This window comes from Pleurodeles waltl, chromosome 3_1, assembly GCF_031143425.1.
Source record: "Pleurodeles waltl isolate 20211129_DDA chromosome 3_1, aPleWal1.hap1.20221129, whole genome shotgun sequence".
Classification (NCBI taxonomy): Eukaryota; Metazoa; Chordata; class Amphibia; order Caudata; family Salamandridae; genus Pleurodeles; species Pleurodeles waltl.
This window is the reverse complement of record NC_090440.1, coordinates 1,635,614,473-1,635,637,146: the sequence shown is the minus strand read 5'-3', so window position 1 is coordinate 1,635,637,146 and position 22,674 is coordinate 1,635,614,473. Positions and strand designations below refer to the sequence as shown.

Genomic DNA, 22,674 nt, shown 5'->3' with positions numbered 1-22,674 from the left:
GTTCATCATCTGAAACAAAGTAACCACGACTCACCAAGATTGAATGATGATCCAGTCCCCGCCCTCCTTTTTGCAGATGACACCATCCTATTGTCTCAAACTCCAATGGGCCTGCAAACTCTACTAGATAAATTCAGTGAGTATTGCAGCTTGAAGGGGTTAGAAATAAATGCAAACAAGACTAAATACTTAACTGTTAACCCTCACAAAGCACTCAAGAGAAACATTTGTATTAGAGGGCAGGCACTGGAACGAGTTAAAAATTTCAACTACCTAGGGATACTGCTTGATGCCAAATTGTCATGGGCGCCGCACATCAACAAAGCTGCTATCTCCTTAACTCATAGCTCTATGGCAATCAGTAAAAATTACAAATGTTCAAGGTCGAGTACTGTGTCACCAGTATTCGAGATCTACAGGTGCAAAGCACAGGCCGCTGCTCTGTATGGCGCAGAACTCTGGGGATTCACAAAACTAACTCCATTGGCCACTCAGGAAAATAATTTTATGAGGGGGATATTGGACCTCCCTCCATCGACTCCGCTGATTCCCTTAGCCCATGACACTAATATGAAACAAATAGGCAAATTGGCAGCCCTGAGGCCCCTGCTCTACTGGTGTAGACTTTGGACAACCCCTGAACTGATCCAATACAGGCAAGCCTTAATTGAGATCATGGGCTTGGACAAGACTATTTCCCTCCCGTGGCTTTATTATATCAGGCAAAGCTTTTACAATTTAGGGCTGAAAATCTACTGGGATGAACCGCATATACTCACAACCCAATCAAAGATCCGACTAAAGCAAGTATTTTGGGACTTCATCTTTAATAGCCCTCTTCATAGCAAGGATTCAGGTAGACTAACCTTAAGTTTTCTGGATTTTAAACCACTACCGAGCGCTGAGGAATGGATTGATACCATTCAACCTAGACGAGCAAAAGCTTTATTTATGAAGTATTGATATGGGATTCTCCAGGTCAAGGCTTTTACCTTCAAATGGGGTCTCCTGAATGGGAGTAATCATGAGGCGACCTGCGAGCTATGTAATATGGAGACTCCAGAAACGACGGATCATGTCCTTTTAAATTGCATTGCCTACGATAAACTAAGGAAGAAATGGATCCGACCCATCTGCAGGAACGTTGGAATCAGGAACTACAATGAAGCTGCCAGATTTTTGAGATCCAGCTCGATACCATATGTTGTTTTTGGTCTAAGCCGGTTCTTAATAGCAATTTCATTCATCAGAGACAAGGCGGGCCTGAGGTTGTAGGCGCTTTAATTCAGGCAAAACTCCCAAAGTCAACCTATGGGTCCTGAAATCGATAACTGGGAGTCACCCTCTGCAATTCAATGGCCTTGGGACCTATAATCGGCCAAGGATATATCTAGCTCAGGGGACACTGTCTATGCCCGGGAGGACCGTAGCTACTGGGAGGTTGATTAAGTTACCTAGAATGGTCATTGTCACCTATGAAACTTGTTCCTGGATTCTGATATTTATATATTTTTTATCCCAAAAAATCTCCTCCTAGTTAGGCAAACAAGTGCCTGATGGCACGGGAGGTATATTTTATGGGTTTTACAAATGAAATACTGTAATCGATTTTTACCTACTGTTTTTAAGACCAATATCAGATAACTTGTTTCTAGTAGATAAGTGAATATTTGCTGCTGCTAGAACAATGTGCCTTTTTGCATCATTCGATCGTATATGACCTCTAAGCAATATAGGCACGTAAGAAAGAAAGGAATCGTTGGGCCCTAGGGATTGTTAATCACTTTCTAAAAATTAGTCAAATAACCCCTCATGTGATGATGGTATCTATATTGCTAAGATTGTAGAGGCAACTTGAACCTACTGGAGGCAAATAATCATTCAAAAGCATATATCCTACTTTCATAATGGTTACTTTTTGAGCTAGTCTATAGCTAATGATACTACTAGCAAGATAGCAATTTCAACTGTTTTTGTATTAAGGCTTATACTTTAGGGGTATTTTATTAAATTTTATAATATTTATATGGCGATCTGCATGATGATGTGTACTGTATATTTTATAGTGTTTTAGTGATTAATTGTTGATCTTTTAATAACTTTTATACCCATAACTCGCCTATTTGTATTGTATGGCCCTGAGGGAGCTTTGGTCTCGATCAGTTTTTAGTGTTTCTTTGTCTTTTTTCTTTTAAAAAAGTGTCTTTGTTTCTTCTAGAAATGTAAGAATCTTGTCAGTATGCTTTTATGGTATTGTTTTACCGAAATAAAGCTGTAAAGTAAAAAATAATTATATACAGCTTACGACCCCTGACGAGTCATCGAATATGTGGTTTCTGTAACCACTGATTCAAGTCCCCAGGCACATAATGTCATTTTTCATGCCTGATCTATTGGCATAGTGTTCTTTTTTGTGGTTATATGTAAACACTCAAATAAAAGGTTGGCAAGTGATGGCAAAAAAAGATCATCAAGTGCTGATGTTGATTTGTTTATTTCTAAGCTTCTCCAAAGGCGTACTCGTTTAACACTCATTACCAAAAGTCACAGAAACTTTCATCAGCTATATGTTGCATCGTTCTGAAAGATCATTGCGAAACATTAAAGAGACATTTTGGAATACCTGACAAAATCCTAATATCATATTTAGCACCCAGCCAGAAATGATTATATAGTTGCTGCGACCGCTGATTCAAGCCCCCTTGCATTTACAGTCATTTTCATACAGGTGCTATTTATAGAGTGGCTTTTTTGTGGTCATATGTAATCTCTTAATGCTAAAGTTGGCCAAGTGTTGATATCGCCCGTGTTGAATCCCTGTTATGTACAGAATCTGTAAACAAACTTCTTGGGCTTGGCAAAGTCATAGAGAAATGTCAGAGCACGAGAGCTCAGTGACAGTCAAACAATTGTATTAAAATCATCTCACTTAAGGTTTTAGGAAGGCTGCAGCATCAAAGCAGCCTTATTAGAATATCTTGACAGCATTAACTCATTCTAGACAAAGGACTTTTAGTCTTGCATCATCTATTCACGTCTTTCAACATCATAAACCACCAAAGGTTTATTCACATCGTGGAGAACCACATGCTTTAAATGAATAGTTATTAGAAGTTTCAAATAATTCTTAGCACATCACTAAGGCTTGGAATTTTTTCTTCCGTCCCCATTTTAATATCTTATGGAGGTATCCCAAATCAGTTAAATTTACTGATGGAGCTAATGAGACATCTAACAGTTAATAATGGTGTCACAATCCATTAATATGCTGATAAAACTCACATTTCTATGAAAATCCTCTCTTTTACTGAAGTTCACGACCTACAAAATGCCAGTCCAACCTTGGCAAGTGGATGCCAAACAATTTCGTTATACTTAATCCTGACAAGACAAAATGTATCTACTATTGCAGCCAACACAAATAATGAGTTTGTTGCAGTATCCACCCTTTCTTGATGGCCTCAGACAAGATGTGGGCTGCTGGTGTGGCACTTTATTTGTTGTACTGCTGTATGCTGGTTGAATGACTTTCCTATCAGACAGTCAGCATTAAGCTCTTTGGTTGTTGGTAATCATTCATCTGTGATACATCCTCTGAAGTCAACCTCATGTTTCAGAGTATCATTTATGGCTATCCTTAGTACCACGGACATAAGAGGGTTTCTCTAGCCTCAGTAATTATTGCTGTATTTTTTAAAGCTATTTCCATGTAGATCAGCTTCTGAACAGCTCATTTTAGCCTGTGGGTATATTTTGATGCAGACAAAACATAGTTAGTGGCCAACTTACACTTTGCAACTTCAGACAACCATTAGAGTTTGAATAGTTATATGTATGTATTGCAACAACAACGGGAGGCTGGCTGGAAAACTTATAGAGGCTAGATTTCAACTCGCTCTACTCAATTTCAGTGTGTTATTCATTCAGAACGTAATATTGGTACTATAAGTTGTCAGAGTTCTCAAAAACTTTTCTCTCTACCTTTGGTCACTCAGAACAGACATTTTTCATATTTAGCCTATACAGAAGGGCATTGACTGGTGATTACCTTCATATTTTCTGGCCTGACTTCAAAGCTTTTTTCCATAAGCAGCTTTTTCCATGAGCCTCCAACTCATGCATTTAATGAGAATTACATCCAAATGTCCATTCCTGATTCTCATAGCATTTTCTGTGACAACTTGTGCCTTCTTTCAGTCATAGAAGTAATTTACTTATGAATTTCCAGGAGAAAGACATATTTTTTCAAGGAAAAATAGATTTGCGATATATGAAGGACAAAAAAAGGGTTAGCGGTTAACAAATTTTTTTTTCCATGAATAAGAGTGGTTTGCTCATAAAATTCCTATTTGTATTCTTATTCTTACACTTATCAAGAGAATCACAGCCTTTAAAGGAATACTTCTTGAATGTTTCAAATCAGCAAACAATTATTATTATTATTACTACTATTATTATTATTATTATTGTTGTTGTTATTGCTATTATTATTATTATTATTATTATTATTATGATTTCGGTGTCCACTCTCCAACTGCTTTTTGAGCTCCTTATTTTGAATGATAATTAAAATAATAATAATAATAATAATAACAACAACAATAATAATAATAGTTATTATGATTATTGTTATCACTATTATTATTATCATTTTTATTATTATTATCACCATTTTCAATATTATTATCATTAATATTATTTAAAAAGTGCTTCTTTGGTGAACAAACTGCATAAGCAGAATTATGTTGTATTCTCAAAGAAGAATGTTATGGAATTCAGACAGAAGTTGAATTTTGTGTCGAAGCAGTAAACTGAACAGAGTATGCTTTTGTAGTTGCTCTTCAGCAAAGCCTTTGCACAACAGGTATCTGTCAGAAAGTAGTAAAGTCATAAATCATCAATGAAAATGTCACTGTGCTAGCAAAGTAAACAGGAAAAACATGTGAAAGCCAACGGTTGAAAAAGGCTGATCCAAATACCACTTTATATATATCTTCATACATCTTTTTGAATTACTGGGAGGACCGCTCACGAGCTGGGATGCGCTGATGTCAGCAGTTTGTGCACCAGATTAGAACGCTGATCACCGCGTGCTGCTCCACTGGAGTTCGGGAGGGAGGTTGGAACCAGTCCAGATTTGCCTGAATTTGCCCATGGTGGGCCCTAAGAGGGCCGTCTGAGGAGTGTGGCCATGTGAGGTAAGAAAACTGCTTCCAATCCCCTCCTCCCCCACACTTTTGCTGCTGCTGCAGAGACTCCTGCTACTGCTTCTAGAGATCCCGGCAAGTGTGTACAGGCAGGTCAGCTAGCCATTGACTGCCGCCACCGGTGAGAAAGTGTCACAAAGGCTCAACAGAGACTAGAGCCACATAAGGAGGTGAGGAAGTGTGTGTGGGGGAGGGGGGTAGAGTCAAGGACTGCCAAGAAAGGCTCAAAGCAGAAGCAGCCCCACACGGTTCTGGCTGCCTGGACTCTTTTGTCTGCACCTTACATCCCGCTATAGCATTACTGCCTGAAGCACCGGCACCTGTAAAGGCACAAGGCGCCCTAAGGTATCACAGGCAATACCTTAGAACCTTTGCAGGTGCAGGATTTGCTGTGTCTATTCTGATGTCCTAGCATTGCTGATAGGGGTGAGTTCAAGGACTGTCCCCAGTCCCTGTAACTGTGAACACAGGGCTCTGCGGAAGCAGCCCAGCTAGGCCTGGGTGCAGCTTGGAGCATGCTCCAGTGACCTTCCCTTCCTTGTCACTTTGCAAGACTTTTAAATACATACATAAACCAGTCTCTCTTGCTAAAGGGGCTTAACTCATACTAGCATCACACACAAACTGACTATACATATAACCCTGGAACTGCAGGCTCAAGGTCAAAGGAAGACAAATCACAAAAAAAAGTCTGACAGACATTGGGAGAGACACTTGGAAATTTTCTTCTATCCCTGAAAAGAACTTCATCTTGTAATGCAGCATGCTCGTGCCCCCCACCCAAGCTTTTCTGGTTGTTCCATAAATAGGGATGGTGAGGCAGTGCTGGTGGCCAGAATAAAATTGGAAGTGCACCGGAAAATCGTTGCCCTTTGCCATTTCCTATGCTTGCAGTGCTGTTTCGCCAAGGTTCTGGTATGGGGTTTCAGTGCAGTTTTTGCCTAGATGTAGACTGCATGTTGAGAGAGCTTATACTACAGGTCCATAGATGGTGAGGAGATGGTTGGCATCAGGTCAGTGCGGCTTGCATCCCTGGGAGTGATTGCGACCTGTGTGCACACTGCTACACCTTATCCTTGGCTTCATCAGCGAGAACTTCCTAGAGCCTCATTTGTGATATTGCTGTATATAACTCAGCACAGGGTGGTGCTTTCAATTTTAAATTTGACTTTAGTTTTGACTTTGTTTAATCACAATGCGGTCGGGGAGAACTCGGGGGCCAGGTCATTGCATTAATAAGAAGGGGGAAGGCAGAAAGGAAGTCCAGCAAAAAAGATATGTCCACCTCCACTGATGACTTGGCAGGTTACACTTCATTCAACCAATGCCTCTTTCTGCTTCCTGTCTGTCTCAATCCCACCTCCACCAAAGTGGTCTAGGATTGCAGACTATTTAAAGTCAAGCAACTCAACCACAAATAATGGGGCTGCGAGCCAGCAAGCTTCTCGACTCCTATCTGGCAACTGCCTTGCATCCCTAAGAAGTGAACAGAGCATCACCCCTCCCTGTACTCATGGTACACACTGCACAGTACTGAATGTCTCTATCCACGTTCATGCATTGGCCACAGACCACCAGGATTGTAATCTATCATTCCTGGAGACTGCATTTGATCATTCTTCCTCTTTCTTACTGGAAGCAGAGACCAAGAATGTGGGAAAAACCAAAGAGAGTAAATTATCAAAATTCATGACCAGCACCATTAATAATACCATTGGCCTTCTTAAGGTACATCCGGTGACCAGTCAATTTAATAATGTAAAGCCGACTCAATCAATTAACAGATTGGAATAACACCACGGGTAATTTTGCCTGCCATTTGGTTTCCTCGACCCCACTAAGTCCAATCAAACTGTATCCACTAACTAATATGTCCCTGTCTACCAGTCTGGTCAAGGTCACGACAATCCATACCCCGATAGACAATGACCTATGAAATCAGTTCTTCATGCACTCTGATATAATGTCCCTATGGGAAGTATACAACTCATAAAACAAATCCCTCAGCAGTCAGACTAAAGGGAAACTCCTGCGTAATGGAGGGGCCAATATCTGGAGCCCCTGACTTAACAACTTGGAGGCAGTTTGCTGCATCTTTATTGTATCAGACTGACAAACCTGATATGCAGGTGGATATTGCTTTGACAGCCCACATAGTGGGAATTGATGCACACAATGTCAGCTTTGAACAACCTGATTACAACAGTCCAGTCAGATCCAGTTGATTTGCATCACTCTTGCCCCTGTCCAAGTACAATTGACTCTCTTGTTAGGATACCTCCAATGCTGGATTTTATCCTTGATCGGATTTCAGTGCCTGTCCAGCAGACTGGATCTGTCCCAGCCCAAAGGGACAAGATGGAGCCTAGTCAGGTCCCTTCTCTATTGAACGGCACTTCTGAATATCCACTGTCTGCAGGTTCATCTTGTCCTCCCCCTATTATATATAATGTGAACAAGGCCACAGAGGTCTCCGGGGGGCTAGCAGTCGAGCGATTCACTATCCATGAAATTACACTTGCTAGTACTAGCAGTGGAAATGAGGGTGTTCTAGGAGCATTTCCTCTCGACTCACATGAAGGCATTCAGCAGCCTTCCCAACTCATGGTGCAAAGCAGACAGGCCCCCACATACCTACTGTGAAGTTACCTATGAAAAGGGAATGCAGGAGGCTCTGGAAAGCAAGACACAAGCAGAGTAGTAACCTACACGTTAGTGTAGCCTCCTTGCAGTCCACCCTTCTCGCCAATGACATTCCCGCACGCAACTCAGTCACACTCCTTCTATCTGACAAATAGTCCTCTACTGAAATAAAAACATACTCAATATTTCAATGCAACTCAGTACAGAATCCTGAACAACAGGTGGACAATGATAGCAGTGGGAAAATCCTGACTCCAAATACCCCTCTTGTGGTCAGAGACTTGGCACCAGTGCCTGCTCCCAATTTATCACTCATAATTCCTCCTACTGCCAACACACATTCTAAGAGTCCTTTCTGCCATCTCTGCAATAAACGTGTGTTTTATCAAATGTAGAGCCGATATCTTCTTGCAATCAATTACCAACGGAACTTCCTACATGCCCAAAGGCAATGTTAGTACCTGGCAATTAGCCTCTCTTGTTTGATATTGATTACGTGTCATTTCATCTGCTCACCAATCACCAAAGGGACAATTCCTTAATAGTATACTCTTTTCCTGAAAGGATTATATTAGACCTACAAAGAAATTTGGGAAATAACACTGAGGCAGTAGAAGCAGCAAAACAGATGTTCACATGAATTCACAGTTTTCCAACGAACAAGCTGGAATTTATTCTGCATTACGTCTCCAGAGTTGAACATGACATCTTAAACAGGAGTACAATTTTGATACTGCTTGGGAAAATAGAGAGTACTAGACATATTAATACCATATATATGGATTCAACAGAGTTCAGGGAAAACCCAAACTTGAGATCACCATCACCACCTGGTCTTCCCCGAACTTAGCTATTTTTTTCTTGCAACTCAGGGATACATTTTTTCCATGGGACTTGAGCAGCTGCATATCCTTAAATTCTCGCCATCCTGTTCCACTGTCACCAAGCTCCAGCAATTATAATGTCACATGTGGTGTTATTGTGAGAGGAGCTATTGGTTCTGACTTTTGCAAGCATGTATCCACAACTATTGTAGCTATAAGTGTGCACAGAGGGGGATCACTGCTAAGTAATCTCCCAAGTACATCAGGCTCAAAATGGTACTAGATGGATGAGTACCATGCAACTGTGTGCTCACCCATGAAGTTTTGGTGAGAAAAAGAAAGGGAATCCACATTTGGGCAATCCTACCTCCTGCACTAACCCTAGTGAAAGTGTCCTGTGTCATGTGGGCTCTGTCCACTCTACATTTAATTCCAGTACAATTAAAAGGAACTAAACGTAGCACTTCCTCTACCTCGTCCTTTCAGCATGTCTTGGGTATTCCCTATTTTCACAAGAACCAGGAATCTGATATAAGGCAGGTACAAGTCAAGCATAACACTGCACCAACTCAATCTTTAATTAGCTGCAAATTCACATCTGATCACGCCAATAACATCAGCAATGTTCCAAAATTCTCCTTTTGAGTCTGGAAGGTGGCTGGCATCAGAGGGATAACTGGAATCAGATATGGTCCAATTTTGTGTGCTCCTTTGTGATACTCTCTTTTCAGAAAATAGAGGCTGTTCGTCCGTTCATATCAATGTCTTCATGACTTTTCATCCACCTGCCATTCGGTCTTCATGCAGCTGCCCCGAGGGGGCTTGGCAACTTACATCTCGTCCATGGTCAATGCCAAACCCTTTCTTTACATAGTTGACACTCCATTTTCTCAAATCCTTGGACTCAAATTAGAATTAGAGTTCATCTTCGGACTGGGCATTGTCAACTTATACAACAATATTCCAACAGCAGGAAAAGGTTATGTTTTGTCAAAACTTGATTCTGAGTTGGACTCCCTCAAACTAAAAGGTGGCAATGAGTTGGGTTTGCTGTTGAGGCGCAATTTGAATGTCCATCTTTGCTCCCCATGTATTGTGACGCTTGTGGTTTTTATGGATCCTGGTGGGAATCATATGTTTCATTTTTCCCATTACACGTTTAGCAATATTATCAATCTTCTGAAGCCGAAATTTAATATGTGCTTCACTAATGAATTCCGCACTATGAATGGCTCTTTCCCTAACAATTTTGTGGGTAAGGGAGAAGGTTCTGGAATTGAATTTATCCTATTATCTGCCAACTTAGGGCCTGGTTTAGATCTCGGCGGAGAGGTTACTCCGTCACAACGCTGACAGATATCCCATATTAAGTGGGAGTTTGTTAATGCTGAAACGTTTATATCCCAATTAGGGATGGGGATGGAAGATCAATGTCTAAACCTCTGCCTTCATTTGGCAAAGTATGCAGTCGCTAAGCGCAGCTCCTTATACCTGGATTTTATGGCGCCCAGCGCCTTTGACTGTGTACCCCACACTAAACTGTGGGACATAATGGAAGATCTGAGCTTTGAGAAGCCCATTACTAACACCATCCGGGAAATATATAGTGATTCAAAAGCTGTAGTTAGGTTCGGGCTGGGGGAGAGTGCTCTGAGTCATTAAGGGTGCACAGAGGCAGCGGGAAAAGGTGAGTCCTTGCACCTTCTCCCTCTATATTAACCATGTGGAGAGGGAGCTAGTGCTAAAGTGCGAGGACATGCCCCAGATTGTGAAGCGTGCTATGCCAGCTTTATTATAGGCTGACAATACTGTCATCATGAGCTGCACTCCTTTCGCACCCCAGCGACTCTTAGATGCCTTTATCTCCTTCATGGAGGGCTTGACATTAGGATCAATACTGTTAAGTCCTTTGTAGTGTCTTGTGGACACAGGAGGGGCCTAAAACCAACCTTCAATCAACATGCTTGCCCTGTAAAACATACGGATAACATCAGCTATTTAGGGGTAACCTTCAACCGCAGAGGCTCCTGGCTTCTGCAGTTAGAAGTTAGGAACAACCAACTAGCAAGAGGTATTAATGCCCTTTTTTCTTTGCTGCCAAACTGGGTAATATACTCATATGCTGACCATTTACATGCAAAATGTGTCAGTATGTGGGGCAGGGGCCTGGGGTATAAAGGTGGCACCATTCTTACAGGTTGCAGAAAATAAATGTACTCACTCCTTATTGGTCCTCCCATCGTTTAACGCCATCTTTATTTTTCATAAGGAGCTAGGGCTTCTATATCGGGAAGATATTTTAAGGACAGACCCAATAAAGCTGTGGCACAGGAGTTATACTAATGAGGACTTATCTTTAAAAATAATGAAAGCTGTGTCACAAGAGTTAGACTAATGAGGACCTATCTTTAAACAGAATGATAACTGAGGACTGACCTGGGGCTTAGCAATTCCTTGGCTTAAGATCATAAGGGATATGGCTGCCAATCTCTGCAGGAGGGACTTGTTTGAAGAGCCGTCTCATACTATCTTTTTGGTGGATAAATAGTGCCATGAGCCCTAAGTGGTATAAATGAAATCAATATTATCAACATAAAATAAGGTGGCCCATAGAAACCAGAAGGGTTCCAATTTCAAAATTCTTCATAAAAAGGGATCAGATGTATTTTGTGATCAGGGTCTTAGGTTTGCTAATTTCATGGACGTTTTAGGTATTTTGTGCACGTGGCACAAATGAACAATGAAACAAAACCATGGGTGCAAGGAAGTAGACATTTTCCTTGGCCTGGCTAATTAAACAACTAAACAGCTGAGTAAGTTGTGAAGATAACAACTTTAAAATAGAAACTGCCTTTCATAATGTTTGCTAGATGATTTACTGTCTATGGTTAATCCAGTATCCGGAAAGAGTCAACCTCCACATGTTATTGTATCATTCTGTAAAACTGGTGAGACTGCCTGAAAAATGTTGTTGGTAGGTCAGAGTAGCAATTTGGAGCACTGGTGGATGTCCAAGAAAGACATTGACTTGCCAATGGTCAAACGCTCATAGACCAACTCTCTAGCTTCTAATAATGAACTGCTTTTCCCTATGTGCACCATGTGAGCAATGCTTTGCAGTAGAGGGAGATATAGCCTGAAGAGTTCTAAAATCAAGTTTGCCCAATGGACAGAGGCTCTAGTAAACAAAACTACGAAATCTGTATGAGAAGAATCTTGTTGCAGTAGATGGTCATGACACCTGCATGAACATGAGATCTCAGAATACATCAAATATTATTTTCCAGATTGCAAACAGCTTTGCAGAGAATCAACAAGAGGAATCAGGACCAGTTATTCCCTGGCTCTTAAAGCCCAATAGATTTTCTCTTGCCAAAGAGGGATATGTGAACATCTAATATAGTTTTCTATTTTCCACTTTTGTTGCTACAATGACCAAAAAAACATTTCCAAATACAAACGCAACCATCTAGTTTCAGACACCTTTTGCACAGTAAAACAGCCTTACCTTCACTCAGAGCTGGGGGCAGCCCAAAGAGTCAAATGCCTACAGTTTTGCCTCTTGTATATTGCTGTAGCCGAACAGAAGGGGTCCTGGAAAAAAGTGTTGTGCCCACATGCTAGCTGCTGCTTCTATGGCTACAGATCTGAAACTCTGGAACGCATACTTGATTGATTTTAATACCATAAAATATTTCTATAACTACAAAATCTGTATGGGAAGGTTCTTCCTGAACTAGATAGTCATGTCACCTACATGGACAGGAGCTGTCAGAATCCAGCAATTATTATTTTCTGGGTAGCAAATTATCACTTACCAAACATAGGCTGGGGCTTCCTAAAAGGCAAGGAGCTAACCAGTTATTGCAATTACTGTTTGCCTAGGACATTATGTAACCAGAGACTGGTCATTGCTTGAATTTCCAATAAGCATGGTCCACGCTTGTCATACTCTTTCTCTGATCATTTTATCTCCTGGAAAAGTCAATGCCAGACGTTCTTCAAATATATGGTTCTATGGTGCTACAGGTGCTAATGCATGAGCTCTTTAACTTGTCCACAGTTAAGCGCCATAGAAAATCAATAATTTTGACACTGCTGTCATGTTCCTATGGTTATAGGACCCCAAAGTACCTGGCCATCTAGCTATTCAGTTGATAGTGCTCGGATATCTATGAAAAGATGGCTTGTCTGGGAATCGATTTATTTAAATTAATACTCCTATGGTAATTTTGCTTTGGTGCCCCCAAGACCAGGTATAAATGTGGAAGGATAGAATGTCAGGGCTCTTCTATGAAATGTTAGTGGTATTAAACAACGTTTATAACATTAAAGAAGCCTCAGTGGAGGGTTGTTTGTGTCAGGTTGAGTATTTTTAGGTTTTCAGTGGTACATTAAGTGGTGGTGCTAAAGACAAACACACTGAAATGGAATGCACTTCACTTTTAGAGAGGGTGCAGAGGTGGGTTGTCAACATGTGTGCTGTGGTATGTTATATACAAAATGTATTGAAAGCATCAGTTTGATGTTGTCCATTGCTTGACAAAGGAGTTTTAATAGGCCAAACGTGGAATCACAATTCATCTGCGTAGAATGGCAATAGATTGCTATTCATGTGGCTGTGGCATGTAATATTTTGGAGAACCTGATGACCAGCACCTTCACCTTAGACTGGCGTTTGGTGGCATGCCGGGTAGACATAGCTGAGATATCAATTTGTCAAGTGTGTTAAGTCTTGTGTCAAATGGATGAAGTGGTGATGCCGTACACGTTTAGTGCAATATTTCAATAATCTGCATGTCTCTGAATAGAAAAGACCACGATCAGCGGCAGATGACTAAGAAGTCCTTGTAGGTTGAAATAGAGAGTTAGGTTTAGGTTGAGAGATAGAAGTGTTTTGGGTGTTTACAGTTCTGGTAGCAGTGGTTGGTTGATGTCTATGTGTGTGTGTGTGGATGTGAGTGGGAAGTATAAACTTTGACAACAGTCTGATTATTTTGGGCCACATTACTAGTTGGGCTGATTTCTACCTCATACATTTCCTTTATAGAATCAGCAACAACAGAGGCATCTGTATCTCTGGGGCAGCACAATAATCCGACCTACACACAAGAGCCTGTAGATCTCCATTCTAAGACAAGCTTTCAAATTGAATGGTTCTAATCATAATCAGACAATACTGTAGGACACTTACATGCCCTGCTTTATAACTCTGGATTTTTCCAAGAGGTATTCAGATATTTTTGCTCCCATGACTGCTCCTGTTGGAGTAAACATCATTTCCAGGTATTTTCCAAAGCGACTGGAGTTGTCGTTGATCACGGTGCAAGCATTCCCGAAAGCTTCTACAAGGGGATTCACCTGCAGAATCTTTTCTCGCAAAGCCCGGTTATTAGCCTGAACAGAAGAAACACGTCATTAGTAGAAACCTAACACACCAAACCCTTAGAATATTTTTAACATTTTCTCCCAGGCATGGCATGCATATTTCAAACTCAACATTTTCCAAAAAGAATCCACGTGTTTAACAACAATGACTTTCGAAATTGGCACTTACTCATAAAGGTTTATATCCAGAAAACCTTTTGCCTTTCTTTCTACTACTTAGGGCCTGTTTTCATTATAGACAGGAAGCCCATTTTTTCTGCCAGGCCAATGAAGTAAAATGCTCATGTGCCCAGACAGAGCTGCTGCCCGCCAAATTTAGAAATGACCACCAAGCAGGCAGTAGATGTTGAAAGCATTGTCAGGAGCCAATGTCACAGCAATTCCTGACAATGCTTTTTACAGTTTGGTGCAGGACTTCGTCAGTATGAGGGAGCCTTGCACCAAACTGTTTTCTTTTTTCTTTTCAAAAAGAAAATCCAAAGCGAGATTTTCTTTTTTGAAAGTAAATAAAATGCCCCCCTCACCATGAGAGTTGTCTCCCATGGCAAGGGAAGCCTTTAGTGTTTTTTACTGTCCCTTACCACCACGGTTTGCCTGGCAGAGAAGGACAGTAAAAAAAAGGCTAAAGGTCCGCCTATCCTAATTGGAGAAGTTTGGCCATGGAGGTGAAGGAGTTGTAACCGCAGTGGCCAAACTATTTAAATTTGGCTGGACCACTATGTTCGCAGGGAGAGAACACTGTCACCATTGTGATGGAGTTACCTTTCACCCAACATTTAAATTAGGCCTCTAAATCACAACCCTTTCCCACTCCCAACTTGGCACAAAGTATTAGTAAATCTGCAAAGTTATAGACGTAGCATAAACATTTTCAGTAACATTAGCACTGTGCAATGACTCCACATTAAATTTGTCTGGCTATGGCCAAGTTTAGCTCGCTGCAGGTGTCTCAGATTTTAGGCAGATTAAAGTAAGACTGCAACGTTTTAGTGGGTCAAGACTAAAAAAACAAACGTTAGCAATTGAAGCTAAGTAGGATTTTCTCAGTTTTCAACTGGGGGGGCAAATTAAAAGGGACAGTGGTCTAAACATATTTAATGTACTGACAACTTTTATGCTGTTTCGCAGGTCTGCACAGTATTTGACAGACACTGGCAGACCCTTAGCATGTTTAACTTACTCCCGATATGTTAACTTCTACCGAACCCATCAACTGTGTTTGGTAATCATTAAGGCAATTTCAAATGGCATCTCAAATCCCATCACTCATGATATCTCATATTATATAATTGATATCATCACCGTTGTAAGCACTGCTTTTACAAATGGTGCTAACAATCACATAAAAACATACTTTGATCATGTTTTAGAAGACTAATTTTCAGAGGTTTTATTTTGTGGCATCATCCAAGAGTAGTAGCAAATATATAAAGACATTTTGTGTCTTCCATACACAATGATATATATTGATGGTGTGCATTGTTTCAAGTTTCCTATATATCCATTCTTTTAGACATATTCTTCGGTTAGGCAATAGCTTTTATGAACATCATGCACTAATTTTAATACTGTGAACACCGACGTGTCATAAGCTGACACCATCGTAGTACCATATCCTCTCTCTGGAAGCACTGTATGTGTAGACTTCCATAGCCTCCACTAGACACCGTATTCCTCGGAGAAGCTTTATTTATAATTAGCAATACCTTAAAACACACCAATAGCCCAAAGGCTTCACAATCGCCCTTATCTTTTGGAAGAATATTTGAAGTCAGCCTCTTACTAAAATATAGTACATAGGAATATGAAATACACCATAATCCTTATGATAACCTATCTGCATCTTGTGTACGTGGGGCACACTTGTGCCTGGTACATATTATGCCAGTATTACACCTCTTTTCATGTAGTGCCAACAGCTAGGGGTTATGATGACCATCAATTTGTATTCTGTTGACACACATGGCCAATTTTTGCAAAGCACTTGTTACAGAAGTCCTAAGTCTCTCTGGCATCTCAAACGTTTTCGCCAGTATTAATTATAAAGTGTATGGTTATTTCTGAAGAGGTTAATAATGAAGAATTAAATAGTTTCCTCTGCTTACTTATTGTGCACACCCTCTGCACACACTCTGTTCACATCTTCTACATGTTCACACAATAAGGTCATCAATGTCGTTGGTCATCCTGTTGTATGGTTAAACCCTGATGTGCAAAGCTTTCAGTCGTTCACAGTGGAAGCTCCCCTCATGGCATTGAGCTTGCTCTCTCATGAAACTAACCGTTGTTGTGCAGGGACACTGGCTGTGTGCATGAGGGCAGTCTTCAAGTCCAGGCACTGTGCCCAACCCACCATGCAACCAAGCCCATTGCACACTGCCTAATGAGGTGTACGGTGGTGGTTAACTGCCAGGAGAACCCCGTGGTCTGGTCCAGTGACAAACCTTCCTTCTACCAACCTCAGGTAGATCCTGTCTTCACATGTGTGCAGATATGTTTACCAAAGGGTTTGGCTATGATAGGTTGGACTTAGCACCCAAACCACCATGCAACCAAAGCCTATTGTTCACATCCTATGCCTGTGCACAGCCATTGCTGGCTTCATGTAGCCAACCCAACCTCTACACACACAACTTTTGTAAAGATCCATATCAAGGAGAAGCAAAAAATCTTAAATGTCTGGAAATTGTTGCACAGATTTGTCAAACAGTGCTACAGTTATTAGCAAACATCCGAACTCTGTAAAATATATACAAATGAACATATATGTGTTGAAAATACCTGGGAGAATGCAATTCCTTTATAAAAGTCAGACAGTTATTTCTTTATTATAGGCCTCTTGTGATGTCTTTAGTCATCTGTAATAATGACATTATGTACCTACTAAACTATAATAAATTATTAAAATTTACATCTGATGACACAGTGTCTGCTGCTAGAGTCAGCAGCCAAGAGGAAAAGCTGAGCACAGATCATATTTAAAGCAGCAGTTGAAAATGAATCCTGGCTTTTCTTTTTTCTGATCTGTTTTTCTCAATAAGAAGTGAACAGCAGAAGGAGAGATTTATGCAATATGCTTATTTTGTGTAGGCTTTAAGTAATTAGGAAAGAGGTCATCTCTATGCATGTTTGTTTGCAATAAATATCTAACTGCTAACTGGTTTTTGATGTGTTTAATTCTACAGTACATATTCTTCATGTCTGTAAACATCTTGTTCCAAAGCTGCTGTTTTTTGACGCAAGGAAATGCTGCTCCAAGGTTGCTGTGCTGCTTTGCATCAAAGGTGCATTTTTGGTAGCCATGCACCAGCGCACACACAGTTGCACTATAGTGCAAGGGTGTGAATGTTCTCTCAACCGTAGGTTTTGTACTGGAAAAAAATCCCTTCCAGTAAAAGCCTATGCGTTAAAGCTTTTCCCAGTTTGTATATGTGCTGTAGAGTGCAGACCATATGCAAAGTTGCAAAAATTAGGAGAGATAAAAAAAAATTCTCGCTACGGCTTCCTCGAGGAGGCATGTGATTTAGATGCATATCCAAGTCTACCAATGCTTGTAGATAAAAAATTGCATCAAAACCCACCCATGGCTGGTGCATAGGAACGTCTATGCACCACCCAGGAAATGCCCCCTTGACACAAAGTATAGCAAAGCAGCACAAAAGACTACCTTGCATTACTTTAGGATACTACCCAATGAAAATCATGATTTGTGTTAGACAGTAAACCCCAGCCTTATACTTTACGCCAGGTTTGTGTTTTACAAGTGTTGCAAAGCATTAGTAAATCTAAGTACCTATCTCCTTATTATGAAAGTACAACACACCAAGAACTTAAGCAGTTTGCAAGATGTTTAATGGCTTGCCCATGTATTATGTGGAATAAACATACTGCCAAACAATACAGGGATATTGTAAGTCACCTCAAAGTTTCATGACCTTACAAAGGAACTCAGTCTTTTGCTTCAGTCTTCTATATGGTCAAGCAACTGTTTGGTGACTTGCAATATCCCTATACTGTATGGCAGGAGTTAACATGGTTATAGTTAAGATTGCTTTTCCATAGACAAGGCAGTTTTTGATTTGCTAATAACTTTGGCATAATTTGACAAATCTTCATAAACTTTTTTTAAAAATCTAATTCACGTCAGCTCTTTTCTAGAAGGTTTTGTGGTGATCCATAAAGTGGGGGCCTTAACAAAAAGGGGAGGGGCCAAAAGTAAAAGTCTCCATACAATTTCCCCAGACTTCTTCAGCCAGAGCTACCGCAAAAAATGCTGAACAGAATTACACCACATTTGACACGAAGATAGACCTTGGACCGCAGATTGTGCTTTTTGTGATTCAGTGTAAATCCATTCAAAGGTTTTTTTTAGAAATTAAGATTAAAAAATAATTGGACGTCTGGATGGTTGGGTCCGAAGGACCCTTGCAAGAGTCCCTCAAACCCAGCTTTAAAAAAAATAGAGCATAGGGAGCTTTTTCCCTTAGGCCAATTCGCTAGAGCGGGCAGGGAAATATTTGTTTAAAAATGCTCCTGCCAGCTTGAAGCAGAATTCTGTTCTGTTTTTCTGCCCGCACTCCTGCGGGCATGTAAACAGGACAGAAATTGCTCCTGCCCTGGAGGGAACATGCATAATAATCTGTTCCTATGGGAGGGAGCAATGATGGCTCGCACACTATGCAGGGAGTCATCTAGGGCTATGTGGGACCGCGGCCATAACATGTTGCTTGGTGGGTGCCTCGGGTGGATACCTGGGCATCCACATGTAACAAAGAAAGGACCTGAGGGATGGAGTCCCAGGGGCCCAAGAAGGCTTGGGGAATGGGTTCCGGACCCTCCCCTTTTTAATTACATGTGGAACCTGGGGATGGGGTCCCCAGAGCCATAGAAGGTTCACTGCAGGGCGCTTCACACCCTCCTCCTCGGGTTAATTTCATTTAGCCCCTTTAATGGGGTACTCGGGCCGAAGAAGCCTGAGGTAGGGAGACAGGGCAGCCTGCTCCTATTTTTAATTATATGCACTCCCCACTCTAATTGCATTTGGCTCTGGGGGAGGAGGTCCCCGCCACCCATCAAGCAGCAAGTTGGGGGCCACTGGGGAGCCCCAGGACCCCTACAGCCCCAACTGGCTCCCTGCAAACTGCAGGAGCCTGCAATACAAATGTTTCTGTTTCCTTCCACCAGGTGGGAACAATGTGTGCTTTGCAAACAGAAGGTTGTCCCCCCCCAGTGGGAGCATTTTTAAAGTTCCCACTGAGTAAGAGCAGTTATGCCTTCCTTGACCATGCTCCTGCAGGCAGGGAAGGTATGTTTGCCCGCACCTGGAGGGAGCTTTAAAGTGCTCCTAGAGGGTGGGAGCAGACTTTTGTTTCCCTGCAGGCAGGGAAACTACTTTGTTCCACGGTAAACTCCCCAGCACACAGAAAATAAGGCAGACCCGGGGGAATGAGTCCCAAAAGCCTATTAGGGCTCAGGGATGGGAGTCGTGTAGTAACTGGCCCCTTTAATAAATTAGTAAATTGTATCATGTGGGATGGCGTCCCTAGGGCCTATTAACGCTCAGGGAGGGGGGCTCTGTGGCCCATCTCCCCTTAATATGCAAATTCAGCCCTGAGAAATGGGGTCCCAGGGCCTATTAAGGCTTGGGGATTCATGCTGTGCACCTTCTCCGCTTATTATACACAATGGTTGTAGAGTATTGAGCCCTCAGGGCATCACAGTGATCAGGGAGCAGGGCCATGCACCCGCTTACTCTGCTCACCCTCCTTGGGCCCTGGCCCACAGCTGGGGGTTTAGCAAGGGAGTTTTTTAATTTTGTCATGGATCTGCTGACCCTCCACAATGTGCAGCAAAATTATAAAACAAAAGCATCTTTGGCCCTAGGCAGTCCCTCTGGAACCCCACCAACAGGCTTAGGGAATTAAAGTATCCCTACTCTACCCCCTTATGCCTTTATTTACCTTTTTATGAGGACTCGGGACTGAGTCACAAGTACTTAGATGGCTGCTGCCACATCCAGATTGATGTGGTGGCAGACAATCAGATCTCTCCATGAAATCTGTGTGCCCCGCAAATCCACAGTGGTGTGATATATATATAAAGTTTTTCACTGTTACTTGCTTAAAACCTACTGAATGGATTTGCATAAAATCCCAAAAAGCACTCTTTCAAGGCCATGATCCAGCTTTCTGACAAATTTAGTGTAAATCTTTCAGTCATTTGGGCTGCAGCTGTGTCTAACTTTCCTATGAAAAAATGAATATGAAAATAGCATTATGAGGACCCCTGTTTTTTCTCTGCCCCCACTTCCCAAATCTGGCTTATGTCCACAAAACTTTCCAGTTAGGAGCGTAGGTGAAAAGAAGCAAACCAAAAAAAGCATGTCCCATGGAAACACAGTCCTATCTATAACTACCCAGTGGAGACAAGTTTATCCCTCAATATATTTTCCATACACTTTTTAAATAGACGTAGCAGAAAAATGGTTTAGCAGATTTTGATGAAATTTAGCAGGACTATAGAATATTGTGTGTAAAAGTTTCTTTTTTATAGTTGTTGGGAAATGCAAAAGACACTCCATGACATGCTACCCACCTGTACAACATGTCACTCCATTCTACGCCACTCTACTGTACGCCACTTTACCTGGTACTATTCTTCTCTACGCCACTCCATTCTATGCCATTCCACTCTATGCTGTTTCACTCTATGCTACTCTCCTTTACGCCAATCCACTCTATACAACTCCACTCTACGTTATTTGACTCTACGCTACTCCACTGTATGCCCCTCCTAACTATACCGTGTGAATTTCTGTGGTTTTTTTTTAGGTCAAAACGTTAATGTTGTCACTGACATATTCACCCAAATATAACATCACTTTAGCCTTTATTTTTTTCAGTGAATTTCTAAGGTTTTTTTCTAAAACAAAAACAGAGATCTTTTTATCACACCTAACTATAACTTTGTTTTAAACTTTGTTTTTTTTTCAGTTAATTTTTAGGGTTTTTTATACATAAAGTACTATTTTATTTCCATATGTAAAATGAACACCCTGTATGTGGCAGGGGGTTAACTGTAGGGCCTGGCCTGTACCCAGGTTCTGCTGCCAACTGCCCGCAGACAGCCAAACCCATGCTGCACACAGCCTTCGGCCATGCACTGCAGTAGGTTGGCAACAGTTGCCAACCCACACAGAGCCAGCCAACCCCCCATAGTCGGCTAACCCCACTCTATGCACAGCCTTTGGTCATGCGTGCTATGAGGTTAGCCATGAGGTTGGCCGCAGGGCTTGGCTTGTAGCCAGGCCCTGCATCCAACTCCCTGCACGCAGCGAACCCCACCTGTGCAGTACATTTGGTTGTGCATTACCTGGGGTTGGCCACAATACCTGGCTTGCAGACATGGCCTGCATCCAACTCCCTGCAAGCAGCCCACCACACGCTGTACATGGCTTTTGATCAGGGCCAGCTTTAGGAAGGTGGGAGCGGTGAGGCCGCTCCGGGTGCTGGCCTGGATTGGGGGTCGCTGACCTCAGTAGGGTGCTGGGTTTATCAATAACTTACGAAATTTGCAATTTGAAAGCACCTGCTGAAAAGTTCCTTGTGAGTCTAGCCTTTAGCAAGCAATTAAAATGTCAATATGTCTCTTAAAATTAATGTCCCTGCTAGGGAGAGAGAGGGGAGTTTTGTCTAGTGGCAGCTTTGACTCGCCATAAAGTAGCGCAGAGGGTTAATATGCCTGCTGCAAAGAGCAGAACTATGTTTTTGTGGATAGCCGAGTGGATTAGTGAGGCAAGCCTTTACAAGCGCTTTAAATCAAATTAATGTATGTGAAAGGGGGGCTATGGGGAGATGAGGGGCACAAATGCCGGGTGGTAGTGAGGAAATCTGAGGAGGTGTTCATGGGATGGGGTGCCACAAAAGACTGTCGCACAAGGCACCACCAGCGCTAAATCCGGCGCTGCTTTTGACTGTACGCAGCCTGCTAGGGGTTGGCCACAAGGTTTGGCCTGTTGCTAGGCTCTGTGGCCAAATACCTAGCAGGCTGTCAACCCCATCCTGCGCACAGCCTTTGGCGTGTGCAGCACAGAGTTGGCCTTCAGGCCCGGGGCCCCCTCCCCTAGGGCCAAAACATACATATTAAGCGCAGTGCAGCACTAATCCCCATGCCTTAATTGGCCCAGGGACCTCGTTCAACTGGAGCTAGTTCCAATAAAAAAGAGGAGGGGTCCATGTGGCCCCCTCTCCAAGCCTGAAAAGGACCCTAGGACCTTATCAATGGGGCCAAATACAATTAAACGAAGTAGGGGGACAGGCAGCCTCCTCCCTGAGCCTTCTTAGGCCCCAGGGATCCCATCCTCTGGGGCCAAATATAATTAAAAAGGGGAGAGAGGCCGCGCCAGATTTGGTGTAAGTCCATTCAACAGTTTGCTGTAGTGCTTCTTAAATAAGCCTGTGGAAAATACATTGATGTTTGCATTTTGGGACCCCTCCTCTTTTTTTCACCCTCAGCTTGACGGATCAGTCTGTAAGGTTACATGCAGAAACTTGGCAAAAAGAGCACTTTTTTGGAAACTTTCATGAAAATTTGTCAAAGGGTGTCAAAGTTAT

The 22,674-nt window shown here is 42.0% G+C and overlaps 1 protein-coding gene across 1 annotated transcript in view; it reads right to left on the bottom strand.

Moving 5' to 3' along the window:
• Positions 1-22,674, bottom strand: part of MYO3B (myosin IIIB) — a 1,099,693-nt gene that overhangs the window by 868,949 nt on the left and 208,070 nt on the right. Inside the window, exon 7 of the mRNA XM_069221545.1 lies at positions 13,869-14,071. Within this exon, the coding sequence (XP_069077646.1) occupies positions 13,869-14,071 (203 nt within the window). The remainder of the gene's footprint in view (positions 1-13,868; positions 14,072-22,674) is intronic.